The 21,332-nt window shown below is 40.4% G+C and overlaps 1 protein-coding gene across 1 annotated transcript in view; it reads left to right on the top strand.

Annotated features, from left to right (window-relative positions):
- The first annotated feature begins 4,490 nt into the window (after window positions 1–4,490).
- Window positions 4,491–21,332, top strand: part of gldc (glycine dehydrogenase (decarboxylating)) — a 31,997-nt gene continuing 15,155 nt past the window's right edge. The window contains exons 1-14 of the mRNA XM_036144041.1: window positions 4,491–4,960; window positions 5,075–5,153; window positions 10,172–10,307; window positions 10,724–10,888; window positions 12,019–12,096; window positions 12,315–12,462; window positions 14,023–14,219; window positions 14,561–14,657; window positions 14,816–14,921; window positions 17,635–17,774; window positions 18,429–18,509; window positions 18,624–18,721; window positions 20,381–20,465; window positions 20,779–20,820. Of these exons, the coding sequence (XP_035999934.1) occupies window positions 4,643–4,960; window positions 5,075–5,153; window positions 10,172–10,307; window positions 10,724–10,888; window positions 12,019–12,096; window positions 12,315–12,462; window positions 14,023–14,219; window positions 14,561–14,657; window positions 14,816–14,921; window positions 17,635–17,774; window positions 18,429–18,509; window positions 18,624–18,721; window positions 20,381–20,465; window positions 20,779–20,820 (1,770 nt within the window). The 5' untranslated portion in view covers window positions 4,491–4,642. The remainder of the gene's footprint in view (window positions 4,961–5,074; window positions 5,154–10,171; window positions 10,308–10,723; window positions 10,889–12,018; window positions 12,097–12,314; window positions 12,463–14,022; window positions 14,220–14,560; window positions 14,658–14,815; window positions 14,922–17,634; window positions 17,775–18,428; window positions 18,510–18,623; window positions 18,722–20,380; window positions 20,466–20,778; window positions 20,821–21,332) is intronic.

Raw genomic sequence — 21,332 nt, 5'->3', positions numbered from 1 at the left:
GGCCACCTGTGAACCTCCAGTGAATCTTATGCCCAAGAAAGTTAAAGCAGTGCTAGAAAATAATGTTTGGCATACAAAATATTGACACTTTGGCCAAAATGTGCATATTTGTACTTGAGGTGCACTCACTTTTGTTGCCAGTGGCTTTAAAATTATTCGCTGTGTGTGACCAGAAAATGTACGCTGTAATAAAAGCTGCACACCGACTATGTTGTGTTAAATATGTTCATTGTCCAATGAAAAGATTAAATATTTCCAAAATATTGCAGTAGCAATATGTGCCTTGCTTCAAGGAAGATCACGTTTTCCTTCACTATAGAATCTGCTCACTACACGACAATGTAACGTATAATTTTACCTTTTTCTCTGTTTTCCAACGTCGTCGAGCCGTGCGTTCAGCTGAGCTGCTTGTCAGTTCCTATTTTTTTCATCTGTAGCAGCAAAAAAAATAAATAAAAAAGTTGACCTTTTTTTATCTTCCAAATCGAACAATGCTGGACGTTTGTGCATTGTTTAATTATAGTTTATTATGTAAAATTGCACACAGAAAATGTAAAACTAATAAATGGGAGGAGCTCAAGCTACAGTGTGCTGGTCCGGAACATTTGTTGATGCTCTAAATTTTTTAAATTGTGTTCACATGTTACACGGAGGTTGTAATTTCATCCTTTATTGATCTCCTTACGGCATACTGCTGTGAACGTCTCATGTGCAGATCTGCTCTGAGCTGTGAGGTGAAAACAGAGCGCCAAGGAGTGCTTAGAGACTTAGAGCCTCAGTAAAATAAATACAGAGAATTTAGATTAGGATACATCTAAAATAACTAGAAGGTATGTAATATAATGCAACAACCTATTTTCTTTATGGGCATGAATGGCAATCAAGTTGGGCCATTTGAAGACTTTTTAAAATCCTTTTATCATATGAGAGGCTTACTGCCAGCCTACTCTTGTCTATTGCAAGTAGACAAGACGTCCAGTTTAGAGATGTGCCTGGAGCCATTGTTGTGCTGGAACACCCAGTTTTCCGATCCATTACGCTGAACTGAAACACAAACACGAGGAGAAGATGCATAACATGGTCCTGATGATTGATTAATGTTTGGGAGGGATGCGTCGTCACTGAACCGGTTCTAATAGTGGACAAATAATTGAACACGAGTCAGCTCTCTCTGAAACGGACTCGGCTTGCTCTTCCAAGTGAAGACACGTTTTGTCGCTGACATAATTTCATCACGTCTGACTCATGTCAGAAGCAGGTATGAAGTCGTTGGTGTTTCATCACATCTGGAAACCTGTAAATCTCAAACCGGGTCGGATTAGGAGCTTCGGTTGATTCTCTGAATGCTACGCAAATTCTCTGCTGAGACGAGATGATTAAATTATATAACAACAACTATGGAGAATACTGATGCCATGTCAGGAGGATGGTTTACTACATTTAGGAGACTGTTGTCTTATTGTTCTTATTTAAAGTTCACTGCTCATAACATTATACGTTGACACACATAAGTTTAGAAACTACATACTAGAACACAGAAAGGTAGTTTAAGACACTTGCATTGTTAGATTTTGCACTAAAAGACTGAAGGAACTGATTTGGTACATCTGTTGCAACAGTGATTATGATGTATCTCTTTCTAAGAAAACTAAGATTAGCAGTATCTTGATGGTTAGCATGAGTGGGTTTGTCAAATAAAATGTACGGTACTTCACTTATGTTTATGTTCACTTACTAGAAGCATACAACTAGAAATCTAACCTACTTCTTCAGCCAAAGGGGGAAGCATGCTTGTTTCAGCATATTTTTCATTTTCTTTGCTGAGGGGATGGGAACTAAGTAAATAACCTAAGCTATACCGGTGCAAAAACTGCATGGCAATCCACTAACATTGGAGTGGTTATGTTTTTTTCCATGAATTTGCAAATAATGTGAAGAGAATCTACAGATGCTGTTGGATTATGTAACAGATACACAACAAAAGATCACTTATAATGGTAAGTCAATATTATTATTATTCTTTTTTTTAAGAGTTTGAGTAGACCTGATTTGGCCAGTCATGCATTATTGTTTTTTTCTCATCTGATGGGGACAGTTTGAGTAATATGGTTAAAATTTTTGACACACTTGCGTATTCCAGCAGCAGAACAATGATCCGAACAAATGTCAAAACTGTTTTTGTAAGCAGTGAAATAGTCTATCATCAGCCTTCTAAAGTGCAGTTTGCAAACCCTTGATTCTACCAGCCTTAAAACATGTAAACTTCTCACCAGAACTGTAGCTTGCAAAAGAACGGTCAATAAAGGACATCATCTCGTGGGGCTGCCGAAATATATCTATAGAAAATTAATAAATAGAGTGAAATGTATACAATGTTGTAAAATGTTGGGGTTGGGTTACACACAAAACAAAGAATAAAACAATAATTGAGAAAGTAAAGAGGATTGGTTTTAAACAAGCCATTGGTAAGTTCTGATATAAACAGAAATGAAAACCTTTAGCAGGAGCCTAAAAACAAGCTTTCCCTGCACAGTGAAGGGAACCTTTCCTGAGGGGGAAAGGCACCTATCTAGTTAAGTCAAGTTTAATAGTACAGCATATTTCAGCAGCAAGGTGGCTCAAAGTGCTTTACATCATGAAAACATAAAAACATCATAAACACATCGAAACGGTCACTGATTTTGAGACCAGTAACAAACATTAAATTGTATCATGTGAAAACATCGATACACATCAAATAAGTTGGTTAATGGTTCTGTTATTATGGGTCGAAAGCAACTCTAATCAGGCGGGTTTTCAGCCTTGATTTAAAGGAACTCTGTGTTTCGGCCGATTTGCAGTTTTCTGGAAGTTTGTTCCAGATTTGTGGAGCCTAGGAGCAAAATGCTGCTTCTCCATGTTTGTTTCTGGGTCTGGGTATGCAGAGCAGATTTGAGCCTGAGGACCTGAGTGGTCTGGAGGGTTGATTCACTGATAACAAGCCTGGTATGCATTTTGGTGCTAAGACATTCAGGGATTTATAGACAAACAGAAGTATTTTAAAGTCTATTCTCTGAGCTACAGAGAGCCAGTGTAAGGACTTTAGAACTGGGTTTATGTGCTCTATCTTCCTGGTTTTAGTGGGAAAAAGTACAGCAGGGTAGATGGGTGCTTATTTGCTGCCTTTGAACAGATTTTGTTCGTTTATTTGAACGAAACCTGTTATAAGGTTGGATAGAGCTGAAAATTGCAAAGAACTATTCCACTTTTACAAACAGTCTTGATTCTAAAATGATGAGAAGCATTAAAGATAATGAAAATCTTTTACTTTCTTGGCACATGAGTTTTGATGTTATCAAACCATTTTTTTCCATGGTGTCGGTGACGCTGAATACACTGAGTAGTACATTCAATTCAATTTTTTTCAATTTTATTTATATAGCGCCAATTCATGAAACATGTCATCTCGAGGCACTTTACAAAGTCAAAATCAGTCAGATTAGACAGATTGGTCAAAAATTTCATATATAAGGGAACCAGTTGATTGCTTCAAAGTCCCAACAAGCAGCATTCACTCACATGCTAACTTTTACATTTTTAAATCACAACAAAGCTCCATTTAAAGATACTTTTTGTCAGTCGATGGGATTTAACAGCTGTTCTGGCTGCATCATTAAACATCTCTGTGGCAACTGGTTTGCTCTTGTGTAACTGTACAAGTATAAACTGTTGGACGTGAACGAGTTCGGAATGACCTATCCGTCTCCCCACACACTGGAGGGAATCTCTCCTAATTTATGATCTGACATATACACTTTAACCCACTTCCATTACATAAGCACATTAGATACACAGCTAGACACATCACAAGACACGTGAACATATTTTTGGCACAAATGGAACCCCATATAGAAACACTACAGCATGGTGGAGGTAGTGCCATGTTCTCTGGGGGTGCTTTCCTGTCTTTGAATTAATGAATTGTATATTCACATTGTGATTGATTTTACCATGGGTAAAAAAAATAAATAAATAAAATAAAATAAAAAATAATTTGAATTTTAAAAGAGGATTTGTTTTAAACAAGCCAGTAATCAATTTTAATATATACTGCACTTGTGGAAACCTTAGAGGCAGCTAGAAATCCCAAAATAATTATTTGGTTTTCATAAACACCATGATGGTGTTTGCAAAATAGCAGGGATGGCAATCAGACGATGAAGATATTTCGCTTAGTCAGCAGCAGGCCTGGTTCTTGGCGATTTAAAAAACCCTTTTGCGCACATTTTTCCACATCAGTGAGCGCGCCAAAGTCCAGCAGAACTTTAGACATTGAAACCAGGCTTAAAGATCCCTTTAACGACACATTTCCTCTTTCTTCGTCTTCTTTTGGTCAAAGTGGGGGTGGCACGTGAAAAAAAAAAAGTTTAGCAGCCGCTTTGCTGGGGCTCGTCACTGCGTCACGCAGCATCGCCGCGCCGATTGGCCCGCTCTTGTGCAACCGTGCAATAGTATAAAGTGTGCTGTTTGAAAGAAGTTGGTACGACAGGCTGTCTCTCCGCGCCGTGGATGGGATCTCTCCCGAGGAGAAGCGAAGAGAAATAAAGCGTCACTTGGGGGGTGGTTTTTTCGGCTCACTCGAACCCGAACAGCGAGTTCAGAAATGCAGAGCTGCGCCAAGTCGTGGAGGGTCTTTGTGACCAAGTCGGTGAATCCGAGCGCACCGTGCAGGCATCTGAGCGATGGGAGCCGCGTGGTTTGGAAAGCTCAGAGCAGGATCCGGCTTCAGCGCAGCTCAGCGTCCCTAACAACAGCAGCAGGAGCAGCAGCCAGGGGAGCAGCCCGGGGTCTCAGGACCTCCGCACCCACCTCCTCCAGGCAGATCGAGCGCATTTTACCCCGGCACGATGACTTCGCGGAGAGGCACATCGGTCCGGGTGAAAGGGAAAAGAGAGAAATGCTGGACGTTTTGGGACTCGAGGTGAGATTATATGCATCCGATCACCCCTGTTCACATAACCGATCAAGTTTTAGTTGCAATATTCGCACACAAATATTGCGCGCTTTTAATTCATTGAAATGCTTTTGTTCACAGTCAGTCGACCAGTTGATCGAAAACACAGTTCCATCCTCCATCCGCATTCAGCGCAGCTTGAAGATGGATGATCCGATTTGTAAGTTCACACTGATTTCATCACATTCCTCCCTAGAATTTCACCATTTTTATGTATCCTTCAAGGAAAAACCTTCTTTTTTTAATTTATTTTTATTATTATAAAACAAAAAGCGGTAAGAAACTCCAGTTTTCTTTGTCTCATCCAGCCGGTGTTATTGTGCACGGCTCGGTCTCCCCTCATCCAGCGGGCGCAGAATGAAGCCAAGTTTGTGGCTGAAATGTAGGTTGCGCCTCTATTGTGCGCCGCGGAGCGCTCTCCCCCGTTAAGTCTTCCTTTGAACATATTTGGAGTTGTTTTTGCGAAACTCGGCGAGCAGCACCAATCTCCTGATGGGAAGCCGATGCTCATAGGATGGCAACTGGAGTGTAAAGTTGAGCCCTGAGCTCCGGTCCCAAGTCCAGTTCAATCTGGTTGCAGCGTTCACATTACATCACAGCCGAGGGGGTTCCTAATAAGGTGTCTTCAGTGTGATCTGCGTTACGGACTGACCTCAATGTTTTTTCTCTCCTCTTCTGCTCACCATTCCTACATCGGGATGCGGTTTATTTCTAAAAGTTTCTTTGTGAAGACACGGGAGAAGCCTGACACACGATTAAAACATAAATAGCTTGAAATTTGGATGCCATACAAATTCCTGAATGACAGTCTCTTTTTAACCGAGTGAACGCATAAAAGCCTGTTTTTATTTTTGCATGACCACATGCTATTTTACCATTAATGCACACTAAGACTGAATTATCTATCTATCTATCTATCTATCTATCTATCTATCTATCTATCTATCTATCTATCTATCTATCTATCTATCTATCTATCTATCTGAAGGATGTCTGCCATTTGAGTCTGTGGTCAAAATCATTTATATGTCATAAAATATTGCTTAGACTGGACAAGCGTCAAGCTAAAAATGTACACAATTGTTATAATGTGAATGCAATTCCATCACCATGGCAAAACACTCTGAGATTCAGAGTTAAGTGGGGCAAAAAAACTCAACACCTATCAGCAGCAACACATTTTTTTGTGTTGCATACAGCCGGACTTTGATAAAATTTATATTAAACAGATAAATTAGCATAAATAAGCTAAATGTAATTATATTTTTATAAATAAAATTACACATAGAGGCTCATTCATTCTGTTGATTTAGTGAACAGTAAAGATACACGTTGATCCTTTAATGAGCCAACAAGGACAAACAACAATAGATGTAACATGTGCAATTCCAGTATTTTGATTGGACGATCCGTGCTTGGGGGCCGTAGTATTTGTGCCCCACAGCTGTCAACTGAGAGCACGTTGGGCATGCGCACTGCGATTACAGATGTTCATTATTTAAATAAACATTGGTTAGCCGTTGCCAATATCAAGGCGCCTCAAGAGGATTTAGCTACTGAGCTTTTCAGTTTTCTGGCAGACTTATATATATATATATATACAAATGTGTATGACAGAATGTTATTGGTAAGGGAATGTGTCTTTTTTTACAGTATTACTCTATAAAGAACAATACTCTATAAAGAACAATCATGTTCCACTGATTGTTGTGAACATAGAGCTCCACAGTGACATCTGGTGGGGCCAGGGCCCCAAATGCAGAGATGCCACAGTGGTTGCCTTGGTAGTTAAAAAGCTTCCCGGCGGCAGTTTTAAAACGGTATGAGAGTCACGGATGGTGCACCTTTAGTTGTCATACTAAGACAAATATACATATTTCCAAACACTTGAATTTCTCTTCCTTCTTCCTAAGCAAAGATAAAGTGTAATAGCTTTCTTTTAGCCAGCTGACCAGCAGTGCACAGAAACAGGCTGGGGAGGGGCAACACTCAGTACGGGAAATGTAACATTTCTGTTATGCAACTATATAACGGACAGGTTACCATTTTTTTAAACTATATATTTTTTTTACTCTAAAGACGCATTTGCTCCATAGTTCTCATTGAACGGAGACAGAATTATATCTTCGGTTTGAAAAGGCAAAAAATAAGCAAGCTGACATTTTTGATTAAAGATTTATTAGGCCTGAATTAAGTTGTCAAACTATAAAATCAGACTGAAATGGTAAATGGCTTGTACTTGGATCGCACTTTAACTAGTCCAACGACCCCAAAGCGCTACTTTAATACCCACCCAAAGTAGTCTTTGTTGAGTTTAGTATAGTTGTAAGAGTTGCTTAAAATCTTGGGTGAATTTTGTGGGATTTTCTTTCCTTTCATAACGACCCCGTCAGCCTGATCTGGCCTCGTGCCGACCCATCCTGACGCTGTCAGGTTTCATAATGTAGCAAACCATGCTGAAGGAACAAACTAGAGGTTGATCTGGGTTTTCTGCTTGTTCAGCTTTGAAGGGCTTTGCTTTGCAAAGCCAGCTAGGGATTCTCTCTCCCACAATAGACCTTCTGGATGGTCCTGAATCAGTTTTTTTTTTCTTACTGCCCTCCAAAACTCCAAGACCATGGGAAAGCAGTTTGTTTTAACATATTAGAAAAAAAATTTACAATGGCTCATTCTCATTTGCACGCATAATCGTTGCGACATTTTTTTTCTTCCCCCCCCTTTAAATAAAAAAAGCTGTAAATATCCGGTTGTTCACTCTCACCACTGAGGACGAGGGGTATGTTTCATTTCCGAAAAGCAAGAGTGATCAGGGCTCTTGGTGCAGCCGGACGGTATTGTCTGTTCCTGGTAGTTGCTAGGCAGCAGGGAAGGCCAGAGGAATCCGAAGGATTGGTTGTGCACTCGCAGAAACTTCCCGACGAGAACCGAGAAAAAGGCAAAACAACGTCAGGAAAGGAGCCACAGGTGTTTCCTTTTTGTGGATGGTGGGTTGTTGCACATGAGATAGATCAAGGTGGGTCACCATGACCATAAATAAAAAAAAATAAAACACCTTCCGTTTTAGCAGCAGGTTGGTGGACTTTTTTATTTTGGGATCCATGAGTCAGAAATTGTCGTTTTGTTTTTATTAGCCCTCCATCCCAAATGTCACTTGCAATTTTGCAGATGGAAAGATTACTTTTAGATTATGTTAGCAGTTACAATGTGTTGCATGAAATATTCAAAACTGAAAACCAACAAGCTTTATTTAATGTGTTTTATTGGGAGACAAGCATAAAGATGCCCCTAATTGTGAATTGGAATCAAAAAAATATATAGTTTTATCATATTTAGCAAAAAATCTGAAAAGTGTGGGGTATCTTTAATCTAGAGGTGGAAGTTTTTTTTTTGTTGAAAAACAGCTGAACCTTAATTCGATTTGATGGTGAGCTTCTGCGAAGAGCAATTATCGAGTGTGGTCACAGATTTAGGTTTGGATTTAGGTCTGGACTTTGACCGGGCCATCCTAACACATTAGCGCTACAATTTTGCCAAAAATCAAAATTGCGATATATTTTTCAACCATAATTGCGATTTAATTTAGACTCTTCTCTGCATTAACCAAAAAGCAACAAAAACGGCTTGTAGACAAAGATGTTTGTGAACAAGGACTATTTCAAACACGAAATTTAACCGTTTTTATGAATTAGAATATTATTATTCAAGACAATAGCTTGTTGAGTGTGACATCAATCCTTGTTGAACATAAAGTGCAACCAACAAACAAGTCTATGTATTAAACAGTTTGACCGGTACTTGATGCTATGGGGAGATTGCTGAAAATGTCTGGTAATAAATATTCATGAAATAAACTCTAAAACAAATAATAAAATTAGATCATCTCACTCCTACAACTCTTGTGCCTTCCACGTGGAGGCAAACCCACTTTAAACTTAAACTTCTTTAACTTAAACTTATCCTATTATTCTTTAATTGTTACGTGGGAAAAAATTGCAGACCTCTGCAATATGGAAAGTGCGTTGTTTTTTTTTTGTTTTTTTTTTTTGTAAATTGCAATTCTATTCCAAATGCAATTAATTGTCCAGCCCTAATTATTAGTACTGCTGCCCCAGTTTCAATACTTCTGCAGCTTCTCACCAGTTAGCTTCCAGGATTGCCCTGTATCTATCCCATCCATCCTCCCACCCCCTCAGCATGATGCTGCCACCACCATGTTTCGTGTTCAGGATAGTGTGATGTACAGTCTTAGTGTTCCTTAATGCTAAGCTTTGGTATGGGAGCCAAAAACATTCAGTTATGGTCTCTTTTGATTAAAGAACCTTTTTTTTTCACATATATTGGCCAAAAGGTTTAGTATTGGTCCGTGATTTGAACCTCTCCACAACTGTATCCCTGAACTCTCTGCTGTGTTGCTCGGTCTTGATGGTAGTCTGTTCATCGTAGTACTTTAACAAACCTCTGATTGGTGCACAGAACAGCTCGGGTTAAACTGATGTCATGTCTCAGTTTACGAATTCTGAGAGCTAAATACAGATGAACACTAAACTTTTTAAATGTATAGATGAAAGAACGTGGGAAAACGACGCAAATCTTTCCTTCCAACTTCACACATACAGTTAAAATATGTATTTATATATCATGTTTGAAAACAAAATCTCCCTTTTTCACAGCCTGATACTAATTTAAACTAAAGCTTCTCTTGTTTTAGGCTAGTAGGGCTTAGCAAAATTACTTCTTTTTACTAAATGCCAGGATAATAAAGACATATTTATAATATTGTTACTTTCTTCAAGCTCAACATACCTTTGTTGTTCTATGACATAAAAGCCCAATAAAATACACAGAAGTTTGTGATTGTAATGTAACATAAATGTGCAAAGGAGACTGTAAATTGTTTAATTCCGGGCAAAACTTTTATAATCTAATCACAGTGGACTGCTGATGCCTTTATCATGTGAAGTCTTTCACACGTGACACCAAGTGCTGTTAATCAGATCTTTACACAAGGCTTCATTGACTTAACTGAAGATTGCGCTCTTCAGTCTTTCCACTTTGATGTTTTGTTAAGAAATAAAATGTAATACTGACAATTTAATGCTCTTGTAGTTACAGGTGTTTAGAAATCTACGTTTAATAGAAAGACATGTAATGGTTTCTCTTTTTTTTGTCTCGTTTCAGGTGAAAACGAGGTTCTGGAGGCGTTGCAAAAGATCGCGTCAAAGAACAAAGTCTGGAGGTCCTACATCGGGATGGGCTACTACAACTGCTCAGTGCCGCCGCCCATCCAGCGTAACCTCCTGGAGAACGCCGGCTGGTGAGTGTCCTCAGGTGAAAAGCGCGGATGTCCCGTGAGGCGGTTATCGCGTGATGCCATAATGGATAACTAATCGGTTTATAAGTTCGGGCTCCTCGTTGGAAGGTTAATCGTCGCGGTGCCGTGCAGCGTGCCTTTAATCCGAGCCCTTGTGATTTGACTCGTGTACAAACAGACGATGCACTTCTGTGCAGCTTTCCCGCTAGACAAGATTCTCTTCCACCCAAAATCCAAGCCAGCCGTCCATGACCGTGTTTTATCGCGCCCCCCCCCCCCCCCCCCCCCCCCTGGCCATGAGGAGACGTACAATGCATTCCGCAGGCCGTCCCGCTCCCTTGATTAACAACAACCCGGGCCTATTGTCCCCGTGTCCGAACCCGTTCGCTTGATTCACTGCGAGTTTTTTTTGTCCTCAGGGTGACTCAGTACACGCCTTACCAGCCGGAGGTCTCTCAGGGCCGCCTGGAGTCCCTTCTCAATTATCAGACCATGATCTGCGACATCACAGGCATGCCCGTGGCCAACGCCTCTCTGCTGGACGAGGGGACGGCTGCTGCCGAGGCCATGCAGCTCTGCCACAGGTACACAAACTCCAACCTTTTTGGAAAAACTTAAGGCAAGGCAAGGCAAGGCAAGGCAAATTTATTTATATAGCACAATTCAGTACAGAGACAATGCAAAGTGCTTTACATGATTAAAATATAGGAAAATAAAACAGAATAAAAGCAAGCAGGGATAGTGTAGAAACAAAAAAGAACATTTGAAAACAGTAAAACATTTTAACTTGAACATTCAAAGGCAATTCTAAACAAATGTGTTTTTAATCTCGATTTAAAGGAACTCAGGCTTTCTGCACTTTTACAGTTTTCTGGAAGTTTGTTCCAGATAAGTGGAGCATAGGAACTAAATGCTGCTTCTCCTTGTTTAGTTCTGGTTCTAGGTATGCAGAGAAGGCTGGAGCCAGAAGACCTTAGTGGTCTGGAGGGTTGATACACTGATAACAAGTCTGTGATGTATTTAGGTGCTAAGCCATTTAGAGATTTATAGACTAACAGAAGTAATTTAAAGTCTATTCTCTGAGATACAGGGAGCCAGTGTAAGGACTTTAGAACTGGGGTTATGTGCTCTACTTTCTTAGTATTAGTGAGGACGCGGGCAGCAGCGTTCTGGATCAGCTGCAGCTGTCTGATCCACTTTTTAGGCAGACCTGTGAAAACACCGTTGCAGTAATCAATTCTACTAAAAATAAACACATGGATTAGTTTTTCCAGATCCTGCTGAGACATCAGTCCTTTAATCCTAGAAATGTTCTTCAGGTGGTAGAAAGCCGACCTTGTAACTGTCTTTAGATGCTTTTGAAGGTTCAGGTCTGAGTCCATCACTACTCCCAGATTTCGGGCCTGATTAGTGGTTTTTAGCTGAAGCAGCTGGAGCTGTGTGCTAACTTTTGATCTCTCCTCTATTGGTCCAAATATTATTACTTCAGTTTTGTTTTTGTTCAACTGAAGAAAATTTTGACACATCCATGCATTGATTTCTTCTAGGCATTTACTCAGTGCTTGAAGCGTACCCAAAACATGACGTTTTAAGCTGTTAATGATTCATCAGCAGTGGAAACTGTAGAGGCCTCGATGCGTAACAAATTAACATGTGGTCAAAGGTTTAGGTTGTGGTTGTGAATGCCTCAGTTGGCTGCTTTTGTTTCCCACAGACAGAACAAAAGACGAACCTTTTACATCGACCCGCGCTGCCATCCTCAGACCATTGCTGTGGTGCAAACTAGAGCTAAGTACGTCCTCTAAACTTGTAGTACATCTTTAAAATCATGCGAGTTATTTCAAAGACAGAACACCTGTTGACGGAGAACAGTAAATTAACTGTCCTGTCTTAATGCTAATTAGTAGATCCCCGTTAAATGGGAGGAATATTCTTTGTTAACCCCTTAGTGGGTAAATTCAGGAGTACTAAAGATTAAAACTACATCCTGATTTCTCTGTTTTCTTGCAGCTACATTGGGGTGAACACTGTTCTAAAGCTGCCTCATGAGATGGACTTCAGTGGGAAGGACGTGAGCGGTGTGCTCTTCCAGTATCCAGACACCGATGGCAGAGTGGAGGACTTCACCGCCCTGGTGGACAGAGCGCACAAGGGCGGCGTAAGAGAGCTTTACCCACACGAAGCCACAGCTTTATATTATGAAACAAGTCTTTAAGCGTATGAATGAAAAGACAAAACCTTGGTTCGTTTGTTAATCTGTGTTTAAAAGAGTCTATATTGTGGGTTCCGAGCTGCTTTTAGAGTAAATATACTGATGACACAGATTCTCTTTGAAATACAGGAGTTAAGGTAGTAGCCACGTTTTAAATATCCTCTATAGAGTCCTGGTAAAGAAGATTTAGCTTATTTAAGTATTCAAACAATTTATATCTCCACATCTAATTTCCTTCCTTCATCCACTTCACAGACGACGCAGGAGGGGGGGAACGCAGGCGAAACGAAGAGGGGCGGGGGGGGGAGTGAGGGCGGGAGGGCGGGGGGGCGGGAGGGCGGGGAGGGCGGGAGGGGGGGGGGGTTCTTCCAGGGGAAGGGAGACCTCCCTCCTCCCTCGCTCTCCCTCCCATCTACCGCTCCTTCCTGTCCTTCCTGACCTTCCTTCCATTTTCTCCATCCCTCCCCTCTCCCTCGCCCTCTCATCCTCCTTCCATCCTTCTTCCGGTCCTCCGTCCCTCCCTCGAATCTTCCTTCATCCTTCCTTCCTTCCTCCGCCCTCCCCCATCGGAATCCTTCCTTTTCCTATCCTTCGCTTTCCTTCCTTCCTTTCCTTCCTTCCTTCCTTCCTTCTTCCAGAAAGAAAGAACGAACCTCTCGTCCCCTCCCCTCTCCTTCTTCCATCCTTCCTTCCTTCCTCCGTCCCTCCCTCGAATCCTTCCTTCCTTCCTTCTTTCCTTCTTTCCTTCCTTCCTCACTCCGTCCCATCCTTCCTCCCTCCCTTCCTTCTTTCCTCCCTCCGTCCCTTCCTCCCTTCCTTCCTTCCTTTCATCCTCCCACCCTCCATTCCTTCCTTCCTTCCTTCCTCCGTCCCTCCCTCGAATCCTTCCTTCTATCCTTCCTTCTTTCCTTCCTTCCTTCCTTCCTTCTATCCTTCCTTCTTTCCTTCCTTCCTTCCTTCCTTCCTTCCTTCCTTCCTTCCTTCCTTCCTTCCTTCCTACTGTTGAAATCCTACCAGCCACACACTGATGGCAGACGGGGAAGCTGTGGTATGGAGGGAAGAATTTATGTCTTACAAGCAGAAACTTGTTGGTTGTATTCCAGCTTCTGCGCCTGCCACGAGTCAATGTACCTATGAGCAAGGCACTTGCACTCGGCTGCGTGCTGTTCTGTGCGTTAGGGTATGAATGTGTGCACACTGCAAGTGCAGCTGGGTAAATTTGAAGCTGGTGTAAAAATACGTTGAGCGGTCGGTATGACTAGAAACGCACTACGGTATATAAGTTCAGTCTGTTCACCGTTTAAATTCCCGGTGACGTTTTGTATTTGCGGGTCAAAATGTGGTAAAGAAGCAGTGGGTATTAACCTCTGTGTAGGAGCCTTGTTGAGTAGACTCCATAGAGTGTGTTATAAGTAGAAAATGTAGAACAATTACAGCCAAAAGAGTTTTTTTTTCTTATTATTTTAGTCGCCAAAGGCCCTGTCTAAAGCCAGTGTTAATCCCCAGGCCTTGGCTTGCTGTGCCACTGACCTGCTCGCCCTCTGCGTTCTCCGCCCCCCCGGAGAGTTCGGAGTAGACGTGGCACTGGGCAGCTCCCAGAGGTTCGGGGTTCCCCTCTGCTACGGCGGCCCACACGCTGCCTTCTTTGCAGTCAAAGACAACCTGGTCCGGATGATGCCCGGCAGAATGGTCGGAGTCACCAGGTGAGAATCTACAGTCACATTTAAAAAAAAAAAAAGTGTGGCTAAAAGAGATGCTGTGGAGCTCTATGTTCACAATAATCAGTGGAACATGATCGTTCTAAAGTAATATTGTAAAAAAGACAGATTTCCTTACCAATAAGATTCTATTATAAACACTTGTGTCTTTATATTTAAGCGCCTTGATATTGTGGCCGGCCCACCGATGTTTGTTTAAATAATGAACATCTGAAATCGCGGTGCGCATGCCCAACACGCTGTCAGTGGACAGCTGTGGGGCACAAATACTATGGCCCCAAAAAATATCGCTCTCTGAGTATATTTGTTTATTCCTGTCATTTCAGGGATGCTGCAGGTAAGGAAGTGTATCGCCTTGCGCTGCAGACCAGAGAGCAGCACATCCGCAGAGACAAGGCCACCAGCAACATTTGCACAGCGCAAGTATGACCCTGACATGTTTGCTCAGTCTCGCTTCAACTAAAATGTGAATAGCAGTATCTTGTGTTGAGGTTTACCAAAGATTGCTGTTGTAGATTTAGATTATAAACACATTTTTTTTTTTATTTTCTCTGGGAAAATAATCACTTTATTTCCTGCAGGCTCTGCTGGCAAACATGGCGGCCATGTATGCCCTATATCATGGTCCACAAGGACTCAGACACGTTGCTGAGAGGACACACAATGCTGCTCTGATCCTCGCCGAAGGTAATTTCTCACTGCAATGGTTTTCTAATGTCACAAAAAAAATGTTATTAATAAGATATTATACACATGAACTGTAAGAAAACAGTTTCTGCTCATCTTGCTCTCATAAATATCTTCTATGATCCCCTTGAGTTTTCATTTGAGGATCAGCTGTTATGCAGAGGATATAATGTTTTATCGTCTCTTTTTTAAAGATTAAGTCCATACACGTGTGACATAATGCTGCATCATTGTAACAAAGTAGAAAAACCTGATCCAATAAGGCAGAAATATTTTCATTTGATCATGAAACTGGACTTCAATTGATGGAGTGAAATCCATGTTTATTGTTGCCATTTACTTTAAAAACAGAATTTGAGAGAGTATTTTTGGACTAATATTCCACTTTATTCAGATTCTTATTCTTGTTGGGCTGAATGTTTGCAGTAGCTAAACTTTCCTGTCTGTTTTATTACCTTACTTTAAAAAAAGAGGTTTGAACATGTGGGATTACCTTATTTATCTAAACTAATGGTTCTCAAACCAATTATAACAAGTAGAACCTTCGTAAATACGTTTTCTGGTACAATTTAAAACAATATTGCAACAAGAGGTGGGCTGTTTCAATTTGTTGCTGTAAGATAGAAATCAAAACTAGGAAAAGAGAAAAAGTTTGTCTAATTGCGCCGCTTGATTGGTTAAAGGATGTGATTTAATTGTGTGCTCTACCTTTACCTTTAAATTGAAATATTCAAGTTTTTGTAGATGGAAAAAGTAATAGAACAGTAGGAATAACTTTAGGTTTCTCACCAACCCTGACATAACAATCAATTAAGGCTGCTATTAAACTTTGTGCTCTTATGAAGATTTTAAAGTGAATGATTAAGTTAAACGCTGATGTTTAAATTAAATAGTAAATTAACACATTTAGATGTATTGATTTCAATGAGACAACCCGTATAAATAAAGGTAAAGAAAAGGATGTTACGTCAGGTTTTCAAAGGGCAAAACACAGAGAAATTCTTACGGTGGTATGCCTGGCCGTTGAGCACAATAATGATCAAATCCCCGGTTTTAAACTTGGAACTGGAACACTTGACAAACACTTTTTCCTGGTTTACAATAAAAAACAAGGGAAAACTGGAAAAGTAGTTTCAGACGAACAGTTTCTGTGAACTGGTTTCTGTTCTGTTTGAATATTACATCTTTTGGCTCGTTGTGCTCAGTAGCTCAACAGCACAGTTAATTTGTTCATAATTTAATTAATAAATATAAGACAATTAATATCAACATATTTTCTTTGTACCACCAAAGGCAGGAACAGAACCACAGTCTGAGAGCCTCGGGACTGAGCTTAAAACTATCACAACTCATGCTGAGCACAATAATCAATTTCTATTGAACATTCCTGGGTTCAACCTAACCGGTGATAACGCCTTTTCTGACCCTAATCTTAATAAACAAGAGCTTTACTTGATCATTTTAAATCAGTAATAAGAATCTGGCTTTTAGCACTAGATGGTCGCTTTTGGTGTATGTTTTTATATTCCGCCGCTTTATTGTTTGTGGTAATTCACATTTTTTGAAGGTTTGTTAATGAATTTGAGTTTTTTTTTTTTTCATGTGCTGCAGGAGTAACTCTGTGTTTCCTAAAATCAACACTATATCACAGAATCCATGGTTAGTGGAAATGTTCTGTGATAAAACAAGAACTGGACTGAAGTCAAATTTCCAAGAATGTTTTCTATTTGCTGATGTAGCTCAAGAAGGTTACGTCATCTCTAAGAAGTTTAAACTGAAATACTCTGCAGGGTACCGTAGTGGTAAATACTATTATCTGATGCCATTGTGGTACATCATATGAGGAAGGCCCTTTTGTATTTTACATTTATAAACCGTATAAATGTAGTAATATAGTGGTGAACTGAGCAAAGTGGCCTTTGCTTTGCCTTGAAAGTCGATTCTTGGATTTTGGAAATGTTACAGCAGAGCTGAGTTAATTTTAGTTGCAAGTCACGAAGCCAGTGGGATTTGTTCATTTCTGTGGCGCTAACATCGTTTAGCAACAGAAGGCAACTTCAACATGCCTTTATCAACTGTATGCAACATGGAAAGACAGTAATCACACATCGCGATCATCGTGTACAAAGTGTGCTAATAAACAGTTTCTTCACACGACTTTATTTACATTCAGCCACATTGAGTCTAAACTCAGGGGGCATTCGACTTTCCAGTTCAGAAATACAACTTCGGGGGGGCGTTCTGCTTAGTTTTACATCTTGAAACTCTCGAACGTTCTTGCTTCTGATCATACACAACAACACTACTACGTCCAAGAGCAACTGGAAAATTATTGCGTCTTTTTATCTCCTTACATACTGAGAAAAAAAAAATCACAAACATGCTTGCCGTTTCCGGTTTATTGAGTTATATTTTACCTTAAAGATGACCTGGAACTCTGTACTGACACCTATGTGCTCTTTATCCTACAGAAAAAAAGGGTGTTGTTGGAGGTTGTAGCAATACTTTTGCTATTTTCAATGTTTTTCTTTCTTTTTCCAACTACAACTTTTACAAAATTTTCCGTTTTATGCACCTGTGTACGGTGGTTTTGTACTGCGTTTCTCTCTTAGATTACTGAACGGGGACAATGCACGGGATCGTTACACTGAAACAAACTAATTTACACCTCTCGAACAGCAATTCACTCTTTCTTCTCTTCATTTTGTTTCAGGGCTGAAGAGAGCGGGCCATCGGCTGCCCAGCGACATGTTTTTTGATACCCTGAAGGTAAACTGTAGCGTGGCGGCCAAAGACATCCTGGAGAGAGCCGTGCAGAGACAGATAAACCTGCGGGTCTACTCCGAGGGAGTGGTGCGTATGTAGCAATGTACAGAGCCGCTGATTTTAGGCGGGTTTGATCCGTTTGAAGTCACTGAGGTGGCACGACTCTAAATACCACAATCGTTAGAAGGCAACAAGGCTTCTGGATTCAACATGCTCTCGGTATTTGCGGTTGTAATGAATGTTTACCTGACAGTATCAAGGAAATATTAAGATCGTTAAAAGGCTGGCACGCAATAAAAGGAGGTACAGTCTGACTTTACAAGGTTGAACAGACGTTGAATGAAAACGGCAACAAAGAACCTGTGAGTCCATAACTGCCACTCATCTGGTTAATATGCAAATACCTGAAACCTTTGGCGTCAAAGGACCAGATCTGGTTTGACTTGTAAAGAATAATGACGATTTAGTGAATCATCCTGCTCAGTTAAGATCTTTTTAGCATCAAGTAATTTTGATAGAGGGCATCAAACCAGAAAAAACAAAAGTCTGTCATCATTTATCTTCAACATAGTTATTAAGTCTGCATCAGACATGCTTCAAGTTAGAGGCATCATTTGAGAGCTTTGTCGCTTTATGTGAAAAAGAGTGAGCTAATGTCTTAGCCCAGCCTTTTGACTTTTAATTTAATGCTTTAATGTCCGAGTTCTACTCCGTTGTAAAGTCTCACCTCTCTTGACACAGCTGGGCATCTCTTTGGATGAAACGGTGACTGAAAGGGACTTGGATGACTTGCTGTGGGTCTTTGGTTGTGAGTCTTCAGCTGTACGTTAAACCCAGACTTTTTTTTTTTTTTTTTTTTTTTTTAAATCCTTCTTTACTGATACATTACAGTTGAACGCGGCATGTGGTTTTAATGGGAAACGTTTCCTTCTGCAGGAGCTGATTGCTGAAAAGATGGGCGAGCGGGTGAAGGGGATCATGGGAAGCCCTTTCAAGAGGACAAGCAAGTTCCTCACACACCAGGTCTTCAACAGGTCGGTCCCCAGTTTGCTACGTGCTCTGGTACATGCAGAAGCATTCAAACCCTCTGGCCCCTAACATTTTGCCACACTGAAAACAACAAAGTAGTTTATAATTCATAAATCTAAATTACTAAACCAAGTCCAGCTTTGTGAAATATATTCTTAATACAAAGCCAGCTGCTCTGTGAAGGTCTCAAAGGTGCGCTAGAGAGCACTGATGTTCAAAGAGCATCATGAAGACCAAGGAACGCAGTGAAAAAAGCAAATACCACGCTTTGAATGTCTCATAGAGCACTGTTCAATCAATAAAGGGAAAGAGCGGGACACAGTTGCAGATCTACCAAGACATGATGGTTCACATTCACTGACAGGTTGAGCAAGGAGCAGCCAAAGCTCAGGATGGGAGAATCTGTGGACACAACCATTAGTTGTGCACGCAGCCAATGTGGTGTTTGTAGAAGAGTTGAAAGAAAAAAAAAAACAAGAGTTAAAGCAATAAAAATGTTAATTATTTGCTGTTTTAAACACTGCACATCTCCCTGGACACATCTCTCCCACTGTGAAACACGGTGGTGGCAGCATCATGCTGTAGAGATTCTTCTCTTCACCAGAGGCGGGGGTAGCTGCTGGTCAGAATTAACCGGGAGATGGACATAGCTAAAAACAGGGCAAAGTTAAAAGAAACCCTGTCAGAGACGGCAAAAAGACTTGAGACTGGGACAAAGGTTCTCCATCGACTAGAACGTCGACGTGAAACACAGAGCCAGCGGTGGAATGGAGAAGGTTTAGCTTAAAGCAAATTCGCTTGAATGGCCCAGTTAAAGTCCAGTCATTCGTCCAAATAAGAGGATGTGGCAAGACACGAGCATTGAAGTTCAGAGGTAAAAAGCTCGCAGACACATCCCAAAAGACATCTGTAATTGCAAAAAAAAAAAAAAAGAGGTGGTTGTTTAAAGTATAAACACAGGGACATTTTATACAAATGCATACGGTAGATTTCAATTTGTAAAAAAAACTCTGCAATCCACAAACCATTTCCTCCCTCTTCAAAGTTATATATTACTTTGTGTTGGTCTATGATGCAAAATCCTAACAAAACAGGAAGTTTGTGGTTTCAACGTGACACAATGTGAAAAAGTTCAAGGGTTATGCCTTTAAAAAAACACAGCGCAATGATGCCGCTGTGTGTTCTGGTACAACCACTGGCCCTTTGTAGGATCTTTTCTTTTTTGGCACCATTTACATGTTCTGGTCAAGCACCACTGAGGCTAACACAGTTTAAATAAAACTACTTTGGTATCTTATCACTGCAGATAGAAAAATCTGGACTTCTTGTTTTCAAAAGAAGAATTAATCTCTGTTGTTGATTAGATTTAGTTTGGTGCTCTGAATTGAACAGAGTTCTGCTGGAGCCTTTCTGTTCTGGTGTCATGGCTGATTAATTTCTACTTGCTCATATCTCCCTCCGTTTCTAAAAGTGGACCCACATAATCTTTATTGGAGCCATAAAGTCCAAGTCCGTTTGTTCTTCACCATAACCACTGAGATATGTGCAAAAAGCGCTTTGTCATGCATTGCTAAAGAGTCTATATTTGGTTTTAATGCAGCTGAACGTTAGCTGCTTGTGACCTCATTCATATGTTTGTGTTTTTGTGTAATCTCTTTATTCAGTTACCACTCTGAGACCAACATTGTACGATACATGAAGCGCCTGGAAAACAAAGACATTTCCCTGGTGCACAGCATGATACCGCTGGTTAGTCTTCTAAGGCATTGCTGCTTAGATATGAATACCTAAAATGTATTTATTTATTTAATTTTTTCTCTTTTTCCTCCTTTTTTTCCCCTTCCCCCCCCCCCTTACAAACAACATTCCCTTGAAGGATGTTGTTTGTAATAACTGAAAAATTCCCTCATTCCTCAATATTTACTTGTAGAAAAAAAGGGGAAAAAAAGGAAAAAAGAAAGAAAAAAGGGAAGAAAGAAGATAAAATTAAGAAAAAAAGGGAAAAAAATTTAAAAAAATGAAATGTATTTTCTAAAAATTAACATGTTCTTTTCCTCTTTAGGGCTCCTGCACCATGAAGCTCAACAGTTCATCTGAGCTCATGGTGAGTTCATCAGGAAGTCCTCCATGTTTATTTGCACCTGCAAATAAAGATGCCTGCAGTAATTTCCTCTTTTATCTCAATAGCGTAATTATACACGGAAAAACTTTCCTTTTTATTTATTCTGAGGGGGATCCTATGCTAAAAAATATCATCTTCACCCTTAACAATTCTCAGTAAAGCAAGTGTAATTTAAGCATTTTACATTAAGTTGATTAAATTCAATTCAATTCAAATCAATTTTATTTATATAGCGCCAATTCATGAAACATGTCATCTCAAGGCACTTTACAAAGTCAAGTTCAATCATATTATACAGATTGGGTCAGATTATACAGATTGGTCAAAAATGTCCTATATAAGTAAACCAGTTGATTGCTTCAAAATCCCGACAAGCAGCATTCACTCCTGGAGAAGCGTAGAGCCACAGGGAGAGTCGTCTGCATTGTACATGGCTTTGCTGCAATCCCTCATACTGAGCAAGCATGAAGCGACAGTGGGAAGAAAAAGCTCCC

The sequence above is a fragment of the Fundulus heteroclitus genome, chromosome 12, assembly GCF_011125445.2.
Source record: "Fundulus heteroclitus isolate FHET01 chromosome 12, MU-UCD_Fhet_4.1, whole genome shotgun sequence".
Classification (NCBI taxonomy): Eukaryota; Metazoa; Chordata; class Actinopteri; order Cyprinodontiformes; family Fundulidae; genus Fundulus; species Fundulus heteroclitus.
This window is presented reverse-complemented; position numbering and strand designations above follow the sequence as displayed.